Source organism: Xiphophorus hellerii, chromosome 7 (genome assembly GCF_003331165.1).
Source record: "Xiphophorus hellerii strain 12219 chromosome 7, Xiphophorus_hellerii-4.1, whole genome shotgun sequence".
Taxonomy (NCBI): Eukaryota; Metazoa; Chordata; class Actinopteri; order Cyprinodontiformes; family Poeciliidae; genus Xiphophorus; species Xiphophorus hellerii.
In genome coordinates, this window is record NC_045678.1 from 13,787,589 (window position 1) to 13,806,595 (window position 19,007).

Consider the following 19,007-nt stretch of genomic DNA (forward strand, 5'->3'; position numbering starts at 1 on the left):
AGTTGGGTTATGCAGTTGGACATTGATCCAATGCACATCAGCGAATCCACCTTTGAATGGGTAGAAAGCAAAAGAAAGCAAGTTGGAGATGGTTTACAGAAAATCTGGACTTAAATTCAACTGCTGGAGTGTGATCATTTTGTGATGGGCCATTCTTGTGCTAAAGTCCTTCAATGTGGCGGAATTAAAACTGTCATGCAGAACATTTTGCCACTCCAGATAAAATTATAGCACAAATGTTTACAGGGCTGAGGCTTTTTCACATAAGCTCAGGTTGATTTGAATAGCAGTTTTCCCTCAATACATAAAATCATCTTTTGAAAACTGTTTTGCTTTTATTCAGATAATCTTTGCCTTGCTTGTTGATAAAAAAAAAGCAGAAACATAATTTGTTCTTGCAGAACACAGCAACAACAAATTAAAAGCAAATCCCCCATAATTTAAGAAAAAATAATTACAAAAAAGGTGGTTTTGCAGGTAGGAAATGGAAGTAGGAATCAACAAAATGATAAATGTGATTGTCCTAACAACAACTATATGCCCTTAAGCCCCAATTCATGATCTGAAGGAAAGTAGGAAGTCTATTGGAAAAGATCTTCAATACCACACCCAGCATCCTTCAACAGCTTTGGATTAAATAGTACAAATACTACAAATTAGTATTACCCAAAATCAAAGTGAAACAAAGTGGTCAGGGCAAATGAAAGCTATGATTGAGTTTAGGCGAAATATCAGTAGCTTACAGAAAAAAAACCCACAAAAAATTCACATAACTTAGATACAAATACTAGCAAAATCAGTTAGCTATAATTGCTACGTCCTGAATGACAGAGTTTGGACCTGTGTCCTGCCCTGACATGTTTTAGTTAGGTCTGACTTCTTGGAAGCAAAATATGAGTGCTGTAAAATATTTTCTGACAATACTATGCATTGAAACACCTAGAGAGAGGGTCAAATTTATTTTATTTAAATGTCTAAACAGAATCAGTGCATTTGTGTGAACATATGAAAAACAGATGAGCTAACAGTAGTTGATACATGCATTAAAAAAAGAGCACAGCTTGCTGTAAATATAGAAAAATAGGCTTTGTACAAGCAAATAAAATGATACAGGATATGCAAAAATAGACCCTCAGCTGGCTGGGAGACAGTGTTAGTGGCTTTAAGGTGGGGCTGCTGCAGCTCAGCCACAGAAATACAAAGTTAAAGAAAAGCATCTTTGGTTCAGCTGTACTTTGTGGTCTTTGATGGTTAACAATGTGTCATAATAACTGAGGTAATAAGTTAAAAAGTAAGCACCAAGTCAAATTTAACACACAAAATTACAGATAAACATACAGTTGTTCCATGATGTAGTTGTTCTTATTTTATGGCTTTCCTTGCTGTATCTACAGTGCACATTAAAGCTCAAAGAATTGCACAGTCATTGCACATCTGAGCTCTGCGCCTTTCGAGAAAGTTACTCGTTGGCGTCGACTCAGGTAAGAACTTCAGGTCTGTCTGTCGGCGCTGCTGCAGAGTTCCTCACAGGTTCTTCATGCAGACCTGACAGCGACTGATGCGTGAAAGGAGCTGGCCTGCTTTTAGTGTCTCCGATGATGGCTGAGTATGGAACGACTGGTCTATGGATGTCAGCCAGAAGCTGTGTTTGTTAGCAAAGTAGTGGCATGTGCCCTTGGCTCCATTACACTCAATGAACGGCGTTGTGCGGAAGTCCTCCAGGCAGGACCCGGGCGATGACAGGGACTGACCGCCGCCTTCGTTTCCTGCTGCCGTATGCTGCGGGAAAGAAAGGTGAGAGTGCTTGTAAGTCAGACCAGTTAGAAATAAAAGGTAATCTAGTGTTGTGAAATGGGGTGTCATTTTGTAATCCACAAATCTACCACTGCACATAATCCTGAACATATTATTCCTACTTGGAATACTTTTCTTCACCAGTTACGGTGACGCTTGTCTATGTTTTTAGACAATGGATGGAGCTAAATGCAAGACAATCCTGGAAGAAAATCTATTAGAGGCTACAAAAGATTTGAGACTGCTGCAGAGGTTCACCTTTCAGAGGGACGGCAATGCTAAACACACACCCTGAGTCAATGTTCTGGTGTAAATCCAAATGAGCGTCTTGTAAACACTTGTAAACTGATGTTGATGACTCTCTCTGTCCATTCACTCTGAGTTTGTGGTATTTTGCAAAAATATCAATGTCTACATAAAAACTATTTGTCTTTCACCTAGCAATTATGTGCTATTATGTGCAGTTTTATGTTATCTCACATAAAACTGTTGCCAAACACACCAAAGAAGATGTGAAAATGATTGAAGGGGTTTGCAAAAACTTTTGCAACACAATGTAAATGAACTGAAGTCAGGCGCTTTTATTTTTCCACCCAAAACAGGAACTCACCATGAGGAAGGAGTAGCCAATCCACAGGCTCCTCCAGCCCACAGGACACTGTGGGATGGTGATGTCCTGACTGTGAACTGCAATAGCAACTGACGGAGCCTCGCAGACCGAGCAACGGCTGATGTACGGCTGGATTTCTTTTTCTTCTACAGGCATCATGGGGAGGGGAGCAGTGGTTGACAGCCAGTAGGACTTATCGTTTCTGCTGGCATAGTAGCAAATGTCCCCAGGGTTGCAGTACAGAAAGGGCATGGTGCTGAACCGTGGGAGGCAGGAACCAGCCAAACCTGTTGGGAACAAACATCGGAAAAATGAGTTTAAAGATTAAATGGCTTAAAATTGTTATGCTTTCTGTTTTTTTTTTTCCCTGCCATGTTTCCTGCTTCACCTCTCAAGTATTTTGAGTTTTCAAACAAGCAAGATCCAGTGGAAAATAAAGTAGATTAGAATTTACGAGAATTTTCTCAGAGGTTTTTTGATTTTTATCGGATTTTGGCAAATTCTGCCTCTTTGAAAACCCAATTTCTCTTAGGAACAAAATTAAATTATTTAATTAAAAATCCTCAAAGCAACTGAATCAGACTGGGAAGATCAGAGAACAAGTGCTGGGAAGGATTCTGTCCTGGCAAAGGACACAAATAATAGACAACGCAGGAGGTTTCTGAGACTTTGTGGGTTTCATCTCCTACTTTTACAAGACCTTTTATGACAAGATAATACGATTAATGTTAGTAAAACCAGCAACATCATCTAATGCTAAGAGAAGAGTCAACTTAGTTTCTTTTATTATTCACACTGACTCACCGAGGTCCTGGTTGTGGGCCTTCTCTTGGCCCTCCAGGTACAGCAGACTGTAACCGTCCCACAGTTTAGACATTCCCACCGGACACATTGGCGTCTGTTCTGACTGACTGTGTTTCACCAGCAGGTAGCCCACGCTGATACTGCGGCCGGCCATGCCAGGTAATCCTGGGCCGCCGGGCCTGCCTCTTTGACCTATTGGGGAATCATGGATTCAGTTAGCCATCTGTTGTTGTCATTGGGTTCGATTTATATCTATTTTACTAAGACGCTTTTTCAACAAAAACAATATTTGAACCTTCAAAATTGCTTGTTTTTTTTTTTTTGTCTTAACCCCCACTTACTTTAAATCTTTTAATCAGGGATTGTAACCCTAATCCCAAACTGCCCCGCAGTGTGAGACGTACCTTCCATGCCTTGGAGACCAGGGTGCCCCACATTGCCCACCTCGCCGCGGTAACCTGGCACTCCTGGAGTACCACTAATCCCAGGCATGCCTTTAAGTCCAACAGGTCCCATGAACCCTGTTCAGAAACAGAATAAATCTGTCGCAGTGCTTTTCTTGTACTTTGTGTACATTACCAATGAAATACTTTAATACTCAATTGGTAAAAATGGGTTGGTATGAAAAACTGTAAACTAACCTGGATCTCCAGGTGGGCCTCGCGGTCCTGGCCCCCCTGAAGTCCCTTTCGGGCCTTGGATACCTCGCAGTCCTCGAAGGCCTCTTTCTCCTGGGATTGTAATGGAAGGTGGAGGACGGCCCTGGCTGCCAGGCACTCCAGGAAAACCTGTGGGGTCGATTGCTTGTTCAGTGACTCAGGGTGAAGTAGCTGCCGTTCACATATTCTTGTGATTTTTGTGAAGTCCAGTTCGACCAGTTTGACATTTTGTGGCTTTCATTATTGTGTTAAACTAAGCATTTTAAATTTTTAAACTACATTTGGTAAAAAGCAGTATGTATCCCTCAGCAAGAGAAAAAGCCTAGCACTAAACAGAAAACTACTAATCAGATACTAACTTCAGATTTAGTAGTTAGCTGTACTGCCTTTATCTTGCCTAGATTGTGTACAAAACACCACAGAGTCTGTCCTACATGAAAAACAAATAAAATTTGTTTTGAATATCTTTTTGAGCATCAAGACAGAATAGTGTCCTGGGTAGTTAGCCTTATCATCCATATCAAAACCTGTCTCAGACTAAAGAAGTGATATGAGAAATCATTTTTCAGATATACATAAGACAAATAATTGTAGAGCGTTTGATTGAATATACAAAAACACAAACAAACAAACTGTAAAGAGCCTTGCGACAAACATCTATCTTTTCTAGACCAGTGGTTGCCAGTTTATTAGAAGCCCATATCTGACCTGGCAATCCAGTGTCTCCTTTCGGGCCCACTGGTCCTCTCTCTCCCTGTAAGCCAGTCTGTCCAGGAATTCCCATGTGACCTTGGTCTCCCTTTGGTCCTGTTAAAAAAAATACACACATATAAATAAGAAGAAACAACATAGAGACCTACTGTAAATAATTTGTAATCACAAGGTCTGGTCAAAGATGTTTTCTTGAGATCTCTCTTACCTTTCTTCCCAGAGATTCCATCAGGGCCCCTGTAGCCTGCTGGACCTGAATCTCCTCGAGATCCCCTCGTCCCAGTGGGGCCGGGGAACCCATTTTCGCCTGGTACACCTTTCTCTCCTGGGAAAGCATCCAGTCCAGGCGGTCCACTTGTTCCAGGATAACCTGGGAAACAGCAATTCAAATGAACAAATAAATCAAAAAGAGTTATTTGTTCAAATGAACAAATATTGACTTCTAATGTTAGAATAGTCAAAACAGAAGGATGGGAGGAGTATTATTTTTTTTAGCATACAGAAAAAAACCCACAGTTTTCTAATATTAAGGTTATTTCTTGTCAGCCACTTAATTCTCCAAACATCAAAAACTGTTGTTTTCAAGTGAAGAGAGTGAGATATTTAACCCAAATAATTGGAGCTTCTGATTCTGTTCAGTAAAACATGTAGTAAGCCTTTATCTCAACATGGAAATAAAATGCTTGAAAACTGAAAAATACTTCAATAAAATAACAATAAAAATGGAAAAAAACAACTAATCATGATAGTACACGCAGAAGTATTCAACTGCCAGTTATATTGGGGGTTTTGTTTACAACTAACAATAAAGCACAATTAATAAAGTGCTTAAGAAAGAAAGGAGATTCAGAAATGTTGCTTTCTGCCAACCTTGGGATCCTCGAGGTCCTGGGAAGCCGGGATCCCCCCTCTTTCCCGGTATGTCTGGGATCCCACCTGGTCCCTGAAGGCCACGTAATCCTGGCAGTCCAGGTTGACCAAAGTCACCTGAATAAATGAAACATGGTGTCAAGCTTTATGCAAGTGAAGTCCCACAGAAATGTGCCCATGTAGCATGTAGAGCAGGTAAAAGTCTTTGGCTCACCCAGATTTCCCTGGAAGCCTTTCAGCCCTGATGGACCTGGAGAACCTGGCTGGCTGTTGGGAATACCGCTTTCTCCTTTTCTTCCTTTAACTCCAGTTTCTCCAGCAGGTCCAATAATGTCCAGACCTGATGTGACCAAACAGAGCACTCTTTAAAAGACAAAGATCACACTTAGGGGGAAAAAAAAGAACAAAAACTTAAAATGTTTACAAAGCTCAAGTCAGCAAGCTGTTACACAATTTCCATGAACTCTACATCTGCAAAATAGACATCTGTACGTATATTGCCAAAAATGTTTTATCTTCATGAACTTTGTCACATTTTGTCACCCTACAATCACAAACTTCAATGTATTTTATTGGGCTTTTACATGATAGACCAACACAAAGTAGTGCACAACTGTGACACGGAAGAAAAATAATACAAGCTTATAAAACTTTTGCAGATAAAAATCTAAAAGATGTGCTTCACATTTACACCCAGCCCCCTCTACTTTGATAAACTAATACAATTCAATGCAACAAAGTTTCTTCAGAAGTCACTTTAAAAGTAATTTTGATCTATCTGTGTGTAATGATTTCTTTGCGATTGTTAGGTTTGTTACCTGGTGTTCCTGAGACACCCTTCTGTCCTTTCAGTCCATCTAATCCATAAAGACCCTGTAGGCCGGGGTAACCTGCACACATTTAAAATACATTTAAGAATTTTATTTTATTTTTTTAAATGCAGAGCTTATTTCAGATAAATGACAAAAGTGCAGTGGCCCTTTTGTTTTACCTTTACTTCCGGAGAAGCCAGGAACGCCTGGTAGTCCATCTTCCCCGGGAATTCCAGGAAAACCCTTTTGACCTTGGTTCCCCGGAGTTCCTCTCTGCCCATCCAACCCTAGAAAATAATCAGAATCTCGTCAATTGAACACAGATCTGTGAGAATGTGTAATGAACAGGGTAAAGATAGTATTTTTACCTGGGTATCCTTCTATTCCCAGATTCCCGGCTACTCCCTTTACCCCTTCAATGCCGTCAAATCCGGTAATACCAAGGTCCCCGATTGGTCCAAGTAGACCTTTCAGACCTATGGGAGAAATATCAAACCTTTCAAGTCAGCAACTCCCGGTTTACCAGTGTCGATTGGCTCCAGTGAAGAAGAAGCAACACCAGTATGAGGTCAGTTTGTACCTGGTTCTCCTGTAAATCCATCCTCTCCTCTCAGTCCTGGAGATCCTGGAAGGTCCACTCGAATGCCCTTGTCACCTGTCATATTTTACTGTACTTAATAATAGAGTAGAACTTCCACATATTTACATCATGCTGGGACCAAATGGTAGTTCAATGGTTGAATTAGATTTTTTCACCTTTTCCTCCTTTCTTTCCTTGCACTCCTGAATGACCATAGGCACCAGGGCTTCCTTTGCCCCCCTGAAACATAACTCAGTGTAAACATTTGGCCAAATGATTTAAAATTTATTTAGGGATTTGACAGGCTACTGCAAAAAAAAAAAGCTAAACTGGATCAACACATTAAATTCACAGGGAACAACTTATTTAAGTAAGGTGAGAAATATGGTTACTTTAAAAAGGTTTTGAATTGATCTGAGGTTTATATTTTACCTCTGTGTAATATACCTATTATAATACAGTGGCTCTCAAATATACACACATCAATGGTAAAAGACGCCGATTCTCTAAGAAAATAATGAATCCCATTGGAGAGCCAAGTTGAATTATTTGGATGCAAAGCATCACTTCCTAAGCTGCTGCACTTCCTAAGCAAGCACGTTGCTATGGCAACTTTGCTCACCTTGTCGCCATGCATTCCGTCAAAGCCTTGAATGCCTCTGTTTCCAGGTGTCCCTGGCATCCCCTTAATGCCTGGCAGGCCCTGTGCACCTGGATCTCCATCAACTCCTTTTTCATTGCTGGGGTCCCCTGGAAGACCGTGAGTTCCATCATAGCCTGGCACACCCTGGTCACCTTTGGTACCTGACGGGGGGGGGGGACGGGAAGGATTTACCGTATATGAAATGAGAGAGGAGGGAACAGAGACCTTAGAACGGATCAACACTCTGATATGGGATTAGAGATACAAACCTCTTGGTCCGGTAAAACCCGGAGTGCCCTGGTGTCCGTGCTCTCCTTTGGTTCCCTTTATGTGGATAAGCATTTTTGGTGACATCACCCCCGGTTTACCTTGCAGACCTTGTTCGCCTGCAAGCAGTGGGAAAAGTTAATGAACAGGGCAATAAAGGGCTTGTAAGGTACCAGTTCCATCACAGCAGTGACACCAGAGAATGACTTGAGTCCTACCTCTCTCTCCCTTTGATCCTGACAGTCCTTTCAGGCCAACTTCTCCAGGCGTTCCAGGCCCCCCTCTTTGTCCCCCAAAGCCCTTCAGACCAGAATGTCCTGTGACTCCCTCAAAACCAGACGTTCCATGACTACCTTTTTTTCCTGAGAAGAAAAGATTACAGAAAAACAAGATTTTAGCTTAGACAGTTTGACAAATAGTCAAGTTTTTTATGTCATCGACAGTCAACCTTTTAAGGAACTGACCTTTGAGTCCTTGAAGGCCTGGTTGTCCGGTTGCACCTGGTTGTCCAGGGTCACCTGGCAGGCCACGCGCTCCAATCACACCATCATCTCCATAAGCACCTGGCATTCCTTTTAATCCTATTGGACCTGGAGGACCTGAGTCACCTTCTGTTCCTCTCTCTCCAGTTCTTCCTGATGAGGTAAAACAGTTTGCAAGTAGGAGCAGTGAAAAATCAATTTTGATCTTTAAAGAATATTCCCGTGTGTCTGCTTCTCTAACCTGGCTCTCCAGTTGTCCCTGCCGGACCAGGTGGGCCTGACCTGCCAGGATCCCCAGGGAAGCCATACTTCCCAGCTGGCCCGGGTCTTCCCTCTTCCCCTGGCAGGCCTGGGGCTCCTTTCAGTCCCCTGAAGCCAATCATGCCAGGCATCCCGTTGATTCCTGAAAACATTGGTTGAACAAAGATATTCCAGAAAATATCAAACGCTCTTTACTCCACACTTTGACCAGGTTGAAAAGATAAGCTGACCTGAAAACCCTGGCTGCCCTTGATCTCCAAGATGGCCCTTATGCCCTCGCAGGCCAGGTAGTCCTGGGTCACCTGGAGAGCCAGGCGATGCTCCCATTACTTCTCCATGAGGACCTTTTTCCCCTTGAGATCCGTATCGGCCAGGCATACCCGGAACACCAGGATTCCCTAAAGAGCCTTTACTGCCAGGAGTCCCCAAGTCTCCACGGGGACCAGGAAAACCTGCAATAAGAAAAAAGGAAGTTAAAGACAATTTTATTACAGTAGCAACTCAACAGAATAACTGTGGCAACTCCTTGAAACACTATAGACCTTCAGTGTTTGGGCCTAAATTGAATTCAAACTAAGCCCAAACTTTTCAAACCAACCTGACCCAAAGTGACAAATAATGCCTCTTTGTCCTAAATACCGGTTGTGCCACTCTTTGTGGTGGCAATGTATTTAAGTATATTCAATAAAAGCCAATGAGTCTTTTAAATTTCTGTGGAGGAGTGTTGACCCACTCTTCCTTGCAGAGTGGATTAAGGAAGACCCACTCTTCCTTGACCACTGTGTTTTAACTCACAGCATAAATGATCAATTAAAGGTAAGTCTCAGTTGGATTTGGGCCCAAATACACCAACCCAAAACCTTCCATTTACTTTTTGAACCATACAGAGGTAGACGCACTGGTGGGTTTCAGATAATAATGCTACCAACGTTTGATGTAGATGGCAAATGGCCTTTTATCAAGTCCAAGAACTCCAAAGCTCTTTATATTACATTCAAGTCATTCACCCAATCATACTCTCATTCGCACTTTGATGGTATTAAGCTACATTTCCGTATGGCAAACTGAAAGATGCAAGGCTGCCATGCACGACCTCCACCAGAGGTCATGGGGTGAAGCGTCGTGCCCAAGATCACAAAAACTGACATGAACAGAAAAGGGATTCTAACTGGCTACAGGACGAACTAATCCCTCCTGAGCCACAGCCGCCACTGATGATTATATGCTACGATGCTACCATGATATTTTGCTGCTGTTCTGGTTTAAAGTTGCCACATGTAAGAGACTGTCTGGATCCAGACAAATTTGAATCCAATGACATTCACTCCGTTGTTGTACCGAGCCCCCAAAGCCACGGTTCTAACCTGACATAAGGTTAGGCCAGAGCACATGGTCAAGTTTTATGACTCTTTGTTCACTGTCACCGGACATCGTCTCAGACTCTGATACTTGCCCATGCCACCCCTTTTCTGTGCATTAAACCTTTGCATAATGTCATATCGTCACTTCTTACCTCGTGGTCCAGGAGTGCCGCCTCTGCCGAGCTCTCCTTGTTCTCCTTTCTCTCCATTGACTCCTTGCGGACCTGAGAAACCTCTTGGGCCAGGAGCTCCTGTTGGATCAAAAGCAGAGCAATGCATTAAGAAGCCATCCTACATATGGGACTTAACACAAGTCAGTCGGAAAAGCTACCTGGAAAACCTGATATTCCACTGAGTCCAGGAGGTCCAGGCTGACCAGGAGGACCTGGGATAGGTTCACAACCACCTGAGAGGAAATGATACGACACACACAGCCTTCAGGACAATGTCAAAGCGTTTTGATAAAGTGGCTGTTTATGAATAACTGTTTGGGTGCCAGTGATGTTTGACTTCTGCCCAGCGTGAAGGTTTTCTACGATCAGACATTATTTTTATTACATTAGCTGCTGCTTCAATAAAGTACATTTTAAAGCGTAAACACTTCAGTTCTCATGCAAACAAGTTAAATAAGTCAGAGGCAAAGCACAACAGAGAAGTTACAAAGAAGAGCAACAAATTAAAAACGTTGTTATACCAGCTACCTGTCACATCCACCTGTCCTCCAGCTCCATGTGGAATACAGTCGCCTTTCAGTTGAAAAGGAGGGAGAATGAAAGAGAAATGCATTCGGAACAAGAGTTACTCAAAAGCACAAGCTTGGTCTCAAACAAGCTCAGCTGGTTTGAGGGATGCAGCGTTTGCTTTAAGTAAACAGGAGAAGGAAGAGAAGCAAACGTCTGGTCATGCTTCTTTCTTTTTTAACCAAAAATCATTAACGTTCATTCCAAATTCACTGCTTTGTAATGGATTACGCAAGAGAGCCCTTTGAAAGAGAGGTGAAAATTATATAAAGCAAAAACAGACAAAAAAATAAAAATCTTCAAACAAAAAATATCCAACTCAAAAACAGGAATGAATATAAGCAAGGAAACCAGGCCGTCAGCTGCTCCTTACCGGGACTTCCAGGCGTTCCCTGAACTCCGTCATAGCCTGCGAGGCCGTCATCACCGGGTGGACCGTGCTGTCCTTTGATACCTACAAAGTTTTCACCTGGTGTTCCCACTAACCCAGCAGAACCAGGTCTACCGGGCCATCCGGGGAACCCTTTGTCTCCACGCTCTCCCCACGGTCCTTCGCCCTGCCAGGGAAAAATGCCAAGTATGTAATTTTTAAAAAATGAGACCCTGATAAATCCCTTCTAAACCTTTTCCACAGAGATTCTGTGCTATTCAAGTGGAAAATCTGTAAATCTTTTATCAAGAAGGAGTCGGTCAGCATCCTGACTTAGCAAAACGTTCTCCAAATCTATCAGTTTATGGGAACGTCTCTCGTCCACATCCCAGTTCACACAACCCCACAGATTTTCTGTCAAACTTGATTCTGGACTCTGGCGAGATTATTCTAAAGATCTTTTAATTATCCTATCATAAAGACGTTTGTTTTATTTGGACTTGAGCTTACTGTGATGCTGAAAGATAATATTCTTCTTCATCTTCTCGGTTTTAGGTTTTATAACTTCTTCCACATTGGGACAGTTGTTTTTGTGCCAAACACCTTTAGAAACTTTGACCTAAAAGTTCACATTTTATTTCATCACACCATAAAACGTCTTCTCACAAAGTTTTGCGGAAATGGAAGTTTCTGTAGAAGGAAACAGTCCTTCCTTAGTCCAAAATATCTGGCTTTTGGCAGCCTCTCTGACCAGTCTCTGTCTTGTCTTTCTATGTTTTGTAATTTCTTTGTTTTTCCATGTTTCTCCAATTATTGTTAAGTTCCTTCACTGATCCATGGTGCTTAAATATTGCTGGATAAGAACAGGAAACTCCTGCTGGGACAATTGCAGCTTTTCCAGGTTTATAAGATCCATTGTAATTGATAGCAGATAGAAACTCAAGCAGATCGAATGCTCAAACTAAACCAAAACATGCCTTGGTAAGCTCTTGCTAAGAGCATCTCAGAGTGTCTGCTGCCTGACAATCCCTGTGCATTCAAAAGATATCATGAAGTAAAATAACGTGTTTTATAAATGTCAATATCAGCATTCCAAAAACAGAAAGTTAAGCAATATGATAAAGGCCCAAAACCTTTGAGTTCTGCTAGTGTTTATTCATGAATCACAAAACTATAAATACTTGGCTTGTATTTATGAAGTACCATAAAAAATCTAATTCAATTCCAAAGAAATATAATCCAAATGAGCAAGCTAATCAAATTTAAAAAGAAACATTAAAGACCGCAATGATGGACTCACTGGAGGACCGCGGTTACCAGAGAGACCATGAAGACCATTCGGGCCTGGAGAACCGTGTAATCCTACCACTCCATCAATTCCGGGGTCTCCAGGCTCTCCAGGGTATCCTGAGGGTACCGAGGAAAGTACATGGGTAAACTTCTAAAACACATAACCCTGAAAACAAACCAATTTGTAATTCTTTCAATGATTAGAAATAATAATAGAATAACAAACTATGCACCTTTTTCTCTCGCAAAACGTGTTTCTCCTTTTCGCCCTTTGGGCCCTGGAAAACCATCGAGTCCAGCAAATCCCTTCAAAGCAACACGATACGGTCAAGTGTGAGGGAGTAAATATTACAGAGGATTTTAAATAAAAAGACTGCAGCCATTATTTCCTTACAGGAAACCCATCGGCGCCTCGGGGACCCTGGTCTCCCATGTCCCCTTCGTATCCAAACTCTCCAGTCATCCCAGGATCTCCGCGCTCACCGGCAGGACCAGGTAAACCGGGGCGGAAATTTTCACCACTGCACTGACATTCTCCATGATTCCCTGTTTTCACAAAACACATTCAGGTGGGATTTCGGAGAATCGGGCTAAGAATAAGATTCTCTGCACGTGAGTAGAGCACCTTTAAATCCTTTAGCCCCCGCATTGCCAGGTCTTCCCCTCGGCCCTTCATCTCCTTTAAAGAACTCTTTCCCTACAGGTAAACACAAGTTAAAGAAAAGAAACGCGGGGATGAAACTGGAATCACTCGCTCAACACACACAAACACTCACATGATCCTCTGGGTCCCGGAGGGCCTCTGCTCCCCGGACTTCCATCAGATCCTTTGGGTCCCGGAAAGACAGCCGGTCTTCCTTGGTCTCCTGGTAGACCCTTGTCTCCTTGCTCCCCCTTTGCACCAAAAGGGCCGAAGAAATCCCAAACTAACAAAAAGAAATACAGCAATTTAAATAGGTTACCGTCCATGCTAAAAGCTTTTCTTTGTGAACAGGTTGTCTTTATCATCTTCAGTTCAAAGCTGAATGATGTCATAGAAATGCGTTTGGAGTTTGTATTGTGGAATAAAGGAAAGGAATCGTAACAAGTATTTACCCTTTTACATATTTTGTCAGATTCAAATTTTAATACCACAACAAGATAACTTGAATAGATAAAGAAAAAAGAAAAAAAGCAGTAACTTATTTAATTAAGGATAAAAAGCTATCCAAACTAACCTATTACTATGTGACAATATTATTACCCCTCCTCATTGTAAAATCATGAATTATCAGGATTAAGCACAATATGCCCAGACCTGATTGTTGTTCAACCAGCTGAAACAAGAAATCATTTTAATAACATTTCTCTGACAACATGAAGGAGACAAAAAGGCCTAAAAAAATTCACACATCACATCTGGATCTTATGAAATACAAGAACAGATGAGAGACAAGTCAGTCAGTGAACTGAACACAAAACCTTATCGAAGACACAAGCCTTTTCAATGTCGAAGTAGAGCATATAAAGTTCAAAGTTATATAATAAAGCCTTATAAAAATGTAACCACTTTGTTTTATCTTAGACGGTTCAGTGATATAAAAAAGTGTTGAAACCAAACCTGTATCAGAATATTGTAAAAGTCCATTTTGGCCAGGGAGCCAAAAGTTTTATTATCTGCAAAGAGGCCACAATTCAGCAGTGCAATGATATGTCACTGCTGAATTAGCTTAGCAATGTAGCACGACAAGAACTGTGCAGTAACACATCAGACCTCAAATAATGAGAGCAAATTACTCTCCATTTATGTATTCAGTTTACGAACTTTGTTGCTGTGTGTCAGAGGCAGGACGTCCAGGTGGTCCGGGGCTGCCTTGGTCTCCGATCCGACCTCTCTCTCCATCTGGACCCGTCTCACCCCGGGGCCCAGGAAGACCACCTTAAAAAAGTTCAGACAGGTAGAGAAAACTTTAACCAGGTGCTTTCTAGTTGATGCGTCACAGTCTCTCAACCAATAACAAATGAACTGTCAACATTCCAGCAAAACGATAGAGCATGCTTTTCATTAAGTCCCCATTTCTGTGTTAAAAATGTTTTTTAATTTTTATCGATCTAATGTAATCCTAATCTTAATGTCGTGTGAAGAGACTACAATGCAAATGCTTTAGTGTCAGATGTGTAAATTGCTAAGTTGTTATTATCAATAAAGCCACACAGGCAAAGCAGATGTGCAATAGTTTGAGTTGGGTTGAAGGAACGGTGTAACACTTGCTTACGATTATTTGTCTTTTTCCATTGGAGTCCAAAAAGAGCCACAAAATGCAGCTTTTCTTCTGTTTCTCACAACTTTACAGATTATTCTGTAAAGCACCGTTGACAAATAATTTGATGTACCACCAGTATTTGAAGCGATTAACATAATTTATATTACTATCAGAACATTATTAAGATATAAATTATACTGGAGCACTATACAATATATTCTCATATGAATATCGGAACCTGGACCCAATTTAAGCTTGGAAAATTCAACAAATGATTGCTTATTCTGAATTCTTGCACAGATTTAATATTTTGGACAACTGCATCTGTCTCTTTTCTTATTCTCTTCTAGTTATACTTTGAGTATATTCAGTTTCTTTTCATTCTTCCCCCAAATTAACTCGAGTTCAATACATGGAATCTCCAATGATGAACTGGTACTTTAGTGGTGCTTCTTCAGAAGCACAGGTCCCACTTTTGTCTGTCTCAGCTTCTCAGATGTATGAACTGCAAATCGCATAAAAAAGATGATTCTGAAAAAAGCAACGATGTTAAAGGAGAGAAAAAATTAGCATGCTAAGAAAATTTTCCCAGGATCAGAATCTTAATCAGTTGTTCGTCTACTGGTTTTAAACGTTTCACTTTGGGTTTTCCGAAGGAAGTTCATTTGTGCCACTAACATTCATTTTTCACTTTGAGTAGTGCCCGTCATTTCCACACACAGTTTCACAATAAGTCAGTTGTGATTCATGTGACCTTTCACCCTCATTATTCAGCTGTTTTCAAATGTGGAACATAAAAATGTATGTGTCAAAGTGCAGATATTTGAAGTCATCTTCTATCTCTATAAATAAGGATGTTGCTGCATCTGATTACTGTTTGTGTCTTGATATTATATCATTCTCAATGTATGAATAAAAAAGGAAACACACAGCTCAGGAGAGAAGATAATGAAACAGCATGATCTCTGGCAGATTTGCTGCTTATTCACATTTATTATCTTATCTTCAGGACATATTAGTGCCTTTTAACCAGACAACCCAGAACATCTTTAGGACATTTTAGACCTGTGGCGCTCAAATTTAACTGTTTGTTCAGTCATTAATCACCTTACCCGCAGACCAGGGAAATCCTGATGAAATTAGCTCCCCTGGATCACCTATGCCTCCCTGAAACAGAGAAAATTATATTTTTTACTGATTTTAATCGCACAACAATCCAGATGTGATTTTGTATTTCACTCAATGCAATATATTTAATTCAAGTAGTTCTAAAACAGCTTTTTACATATTTCTTTTTAAATTTTACATTATTAGAGTTGGCAAATTTAGTGTCAAGACAACAAAATCTGTCTAAGTGTTAAATTAAACTGCATAGCCACTGTGTTCTCAAACTCTAAAGCTATAAATAAGAGAACGAGGATGTCGGCTCTTGATGATATCAGTCGCTAACTTGATTAGTCATTGGCTGATCACTTAAAAACAGGATCCATGCATTCATTGATTCTGCTGTCTCACCTTAGGACCGTCTCTGCCGTTCAGCCCTGGATAACCAGGCTCACCCTGAAACAATGTTTTCATGACAAGTCAGAAAATCTTGTTTTGATTTTAATGCAAGATTAAACAGAGTAACATCATCAAACCTTTCGACCCGGAGGTCCATTTGCACCACTTTCGCCCTGAAACAAGATTCCAAACAGAATAAATGTAAGACATGTAAAAGGAGGAGCGTTAAAAGGTGATTAGTGAAAATGCAACCATGCTTACCCGAGGGCCAGGCATTCCCATTATACCAGTTTCTCCTTTGCCATCTAAGTTGTCTGCCTGAAATAAACCGATCACACAATTAGCACAGGAGCCCGTATTTCCATTTCCAAATTTGAAAATAATTATTATGTGATGCAGGCTAATGAGTGATCGCATACCAGATCTCCTCTTTCTCCTTTGTCACCTGGGAATCCAGAAGGTCCCTAAAATGATTCGAAATATTATCTGGTAAAGTTTTGTTTAAAAATGTTATCAGAGCAGGTATGTGGATAAAAAAAACAAGCAATATTATTGATTACAGTAATAGGCTGACGTTGCTGAGTAGTGTAGTTTCCTGGTAGGCCCTGTGGTCCGATGTCCCCCTGTGGTCAATGCAGAGAGTGCAACTTAGACTTGAGAGCATCATTATTAAGGACACATTTAGCAACTATGAAATGCTCTAATGACTGGACTTGCTCTGGACTAAAACACACCAGACCAGCACCAGCAGAATCCATGCAGACCCACTTCATTATTGACTGTGGAAACTCCCCACCGGACCACAAGCGGTTGAGATTCTGTTCCTGACTAGAAAACACTGAGGAACAGTCCAGTCCTGTTTGTCCTTTGTCTCTGTGAGAGCATGACATTGTCTCTAGTTCAGCTTAACAAAAGGAACAGAACATGTGCAGCTCATGTCCTGGAAACATCTGTGTGTGGTGGAAGTGCCGACTCCAGCTGGAGCCCTTACTTTGTGAATCTTACTCAAACTCTTGAATGGGCTTTGCTCTACAACCCTGGGCTTTAGTTATCCATGCTTGCAGGCCTTTTCCTGCAAAACATTTTCCTTCCTCTCAACTTTCCAGCCCACATCCTTTGATACAGCAATCTATTTACAGCAAGCTTTTTCAGTAATTACCTTTTGCAGCTCAAGTGACAACGATCCATTCCGTATTTTCTATATGATCAGGGATTATAATTCCTATTTATTTGTCTCATGTAATATTTATATTTTTGTGAGAAACAGAATTTTGAGTTTCACTAGCTGTAAAGCACAACCGTGAAAGTTAACAACAACAAATGCCTGTTACATATTACTCTTCGTGTGATGGATCTATATAATCAATATTCCAATGTATAGAGATTCACAAACTGAGACCAGAAGCATCTATAAGTGACTGACTGGTTGATCTGTTTGCAGCAAGTCAGTACAACCACTCTTGTGCGTCGTAGTGGGTCAGTCATTCATTTAACTCAGGGGTTACTACTAGCCTCCAACTTTTAGATGCATCCCTTTTTCCAACACACATGAATCAAATGTGTGGCTTGTTACCAGACCTCTGCAGAGCTGAATGAAATGCTGATGAGGGAATTCAGATGATTTGAAACTGGTGGGTTGGAGAATGGATGCATCGAAAAGCTGCAGGATAGTAGCAATCATGGATTTGACTTGGAAACCCCTGATTTAAATCATCAAGGTGCAAATTAAGTTTCAAGATTATTGGTTACAACTGTCTTTCTGCCCCAAATTGAATCTAACATAAATGGTGGACATTGATATTTTTCCTTTGGGGATCAAACACTTATTTATTTCACTGTAATCTTCATATTGTTGTATTAACCCCCACACAATCCTAGTGCAGGAAGCGGAGGACCCGTCAGACCACCAGTTTCCGAAACCACACACACATACAAAAAAAGGAAAAAACTTTGTAAAAGCACACACAGAGTCAGTGCGACCCCGCCGGGCTGCGCACAGATTGAAAAACTCATGGGGTCTAAATGACCCCGTCTTTTAAGTCTGCAGGAGGGTTAAAAAGAAATCTAAAATACACCTTCTCTATGTCAATAAGAGTCAGCTTGATGATTTGTTTTGCAAAGCTTCAGACAAACAACATCAGTGTGGGTACTCACTGTTTCTCCTTTGACTCCCTTCAACACTTTGGTCATGGTGCCCTGAAAAGAAGGAAACACTTCAAGCAGCTTTCACACTTTCAAATGTCTTCCTGCTGTTAGCTATAGAGTCAGAGTATGGCTATTATCTCCGGACGCACAGAGAGGAATTAACACACATATATAATGAAATACATAAAATTTTTTGGTGATGCTTTACCTTTGGTCCACGTGGCCCTGGAGGACCTGGAGGACCCTGTCAGAAGACAAGTACAGCATATTCCTCAAAAAACAGTCAGTTTGATAAGATACTCAGGGTCAGACTCAGAGACCCTTACCTTGGGTCCTACAGGGCCTCTGCTACCTTCCTGTCCTTGTGGTCCTGGAGGCCCCTGAAGAAAAAGCAAATTACAGTTGAGAGGTAAGGAATTGTAAAAGAAAAGTATTTTAGTCTGGACCAAAAGCCGACTTTTTTTTACTCGTTTGGTGCTGTTTGCATTCAAATTGTGCTTTTTTGCCAGCGGAATAAAATTTACAAACAAAGCCACGCGAGTGACGATCATCGCTCCGATCCGGCAGAAATGATCATTTCTGGGACTGATGACAGTCCCAGAAAAACAAACTTTGGAAGTCCAGTTTTGAATGTAAAGAGCAGCTCATTACACACAGGTTTTGTGATGTGATATTGGCAAATTCAGCTGTAAACTGAATGAGTAGACATGCTCTGGGCCCCCCGATGCACAAAATGCTGGCAGCAGCGTTGCTAAGCAGAAAACGGAGGATCAGGTAGGATTTCAGCACATACAGTGTTAGCTTAATTTTACCACTAAGTCCATAAAGACATAATTCCTATAGTTGCTTCGTTTAGGGGCTT

General features: G+C 41.2%; 1 protein-coding gene across 2 annotated transcripts in view; it reads right to left on the bottom strand.

Annotated features, from left to right (window-relative positions):
* Nucleotides 1-944: 944 nt before the first annotated feature.
* col4a2 (collagen, type IV, alpha 2) overlaps nt 945-19,007 on the bottom strand; it is a 57,393-nt gene continuing 39,330 nt past the window's right edge. The window contains exons 10-48 of one of the 2 annotated variants that reach the window (XM_032568323.1): nt 18,472-18,525; nt 18,354-18,389; nt 18,155-18,196; nt 16,561-16,623; nt 16,420-16,464; nt 16,262-16,318; nt 16,138-16,173; nt 16,013-16,057; nt 15,610-15,664; nt 14,059-14,172; nt 13,031-13,180; nt 12,880-12,951; nt 12,649-12,800; nt 12,488-12,560; nt 12,265-12,371; nt 10,968-11,151; nt 10,556-10,600; nt 10,186-10,260; nt 10,007-10,105; nt 8,724-8,945; nt 8,474-8,635; nt 8,215-8,385; nt 7,969-8,112; nt 7,753-7,869; nt 7,463-7,644; nt 7,017-7,080; nt 6,841-6,915; nt 6,629-6,736; nt 6,440-6,547; nt 6,267-6,338; nt 5,663-5,788; nt 5,449-5,565; nt 4,787-4,948; nt 4,576-4,674; nt 3,850-3,996; nt 3,613-3,729; nt 3,209-3,400; nt 2,405-2,691; nt 945-1,779 (exon numbers count right to left, since the gene is read on the bottom strand). In XM_032568323.1, the coding sequence (XP_032424214.1) occupies nt 1,525-1,779; nt 2,405-2,691; nt 3,209-3,400; nt 3,613-3,729; nt 3,850-3,996; nt 4,576-4,674; nt 4,787-4,948; nt 5,449-5,565; nt 5,663-5,788; nt 6,267-6,338; nt 6,440-6,547; nt 6,629-6,736; nt 6,841-6,915; nt 7,017-7,080; nt 7,463-7,644; nt 7,753-7,869; nt 7,969-8,112; nt 8,215-8,385; nt 8,474-8,635; nt 8,724-8,945; nt 10,007-10,105; nt 10,186-10,260; nt 10,556-10,600; nt 10,968-11,151; nt 12,265-12,371; nt 12,488-12,560; nt 12,649-12,800; nt 12,880-12,951; nt 13,031-13,180; nt 14,059-14,172; nt 15,610-15,664; nt 16,013-16,057; nt 16,138-16,173; nt 16,262-16,318; nt 16,420-16,464; nt 16,561-16,623; nt 18,155-18,196; nt 18,354-18,389; nt 18,472-18,525 (4,431 nt within the window). In that variant the 3' untranslated portion in view covers nt 945-1,524. The remainder of the gene's footprint in view (nt 1,780-2,404; nt 2,692-3,208; nt 3,401-3,612; nt 3,730-3,849; nt 3,997-4,575; nt 4,675-4,786; nt 4,949-5,448; nt 5,566-5,662; nt 5,789-6,266; nt 6,339-6,439; nt 6,548-6,628; nt 6,737-6,840; nt 6,916-7,016; nt 7,081-7,462; nt 7,645-7,752; nt 7,870-7,968; nt 8,113-8,214; nt 8,386-8,473; nt 8,636-8,723; nt 8,946-10,006; nt 10,106-10,185; nt 10,261-10,555; nt 10,601-10,967; nt 11,152-12,264; nt 12,372-12,487; nt 12,561-12,648; nt 12,801-12,879; nt 12,952-13,030; nt 13,181-14,058; nt 14,173-15,609; nt 15,665-16,012; nt 16,058-16,137; nt 16,174-16,261; nt 16,319-16,419; nt 16,465-16,560; nt 16,624-18,154; nt 18,197-18,353; nt 18,390-18,471; nt 18,526-19,007) is intronic. The other variant, XM_032568324.1, reaches the window with a different exon arrangement.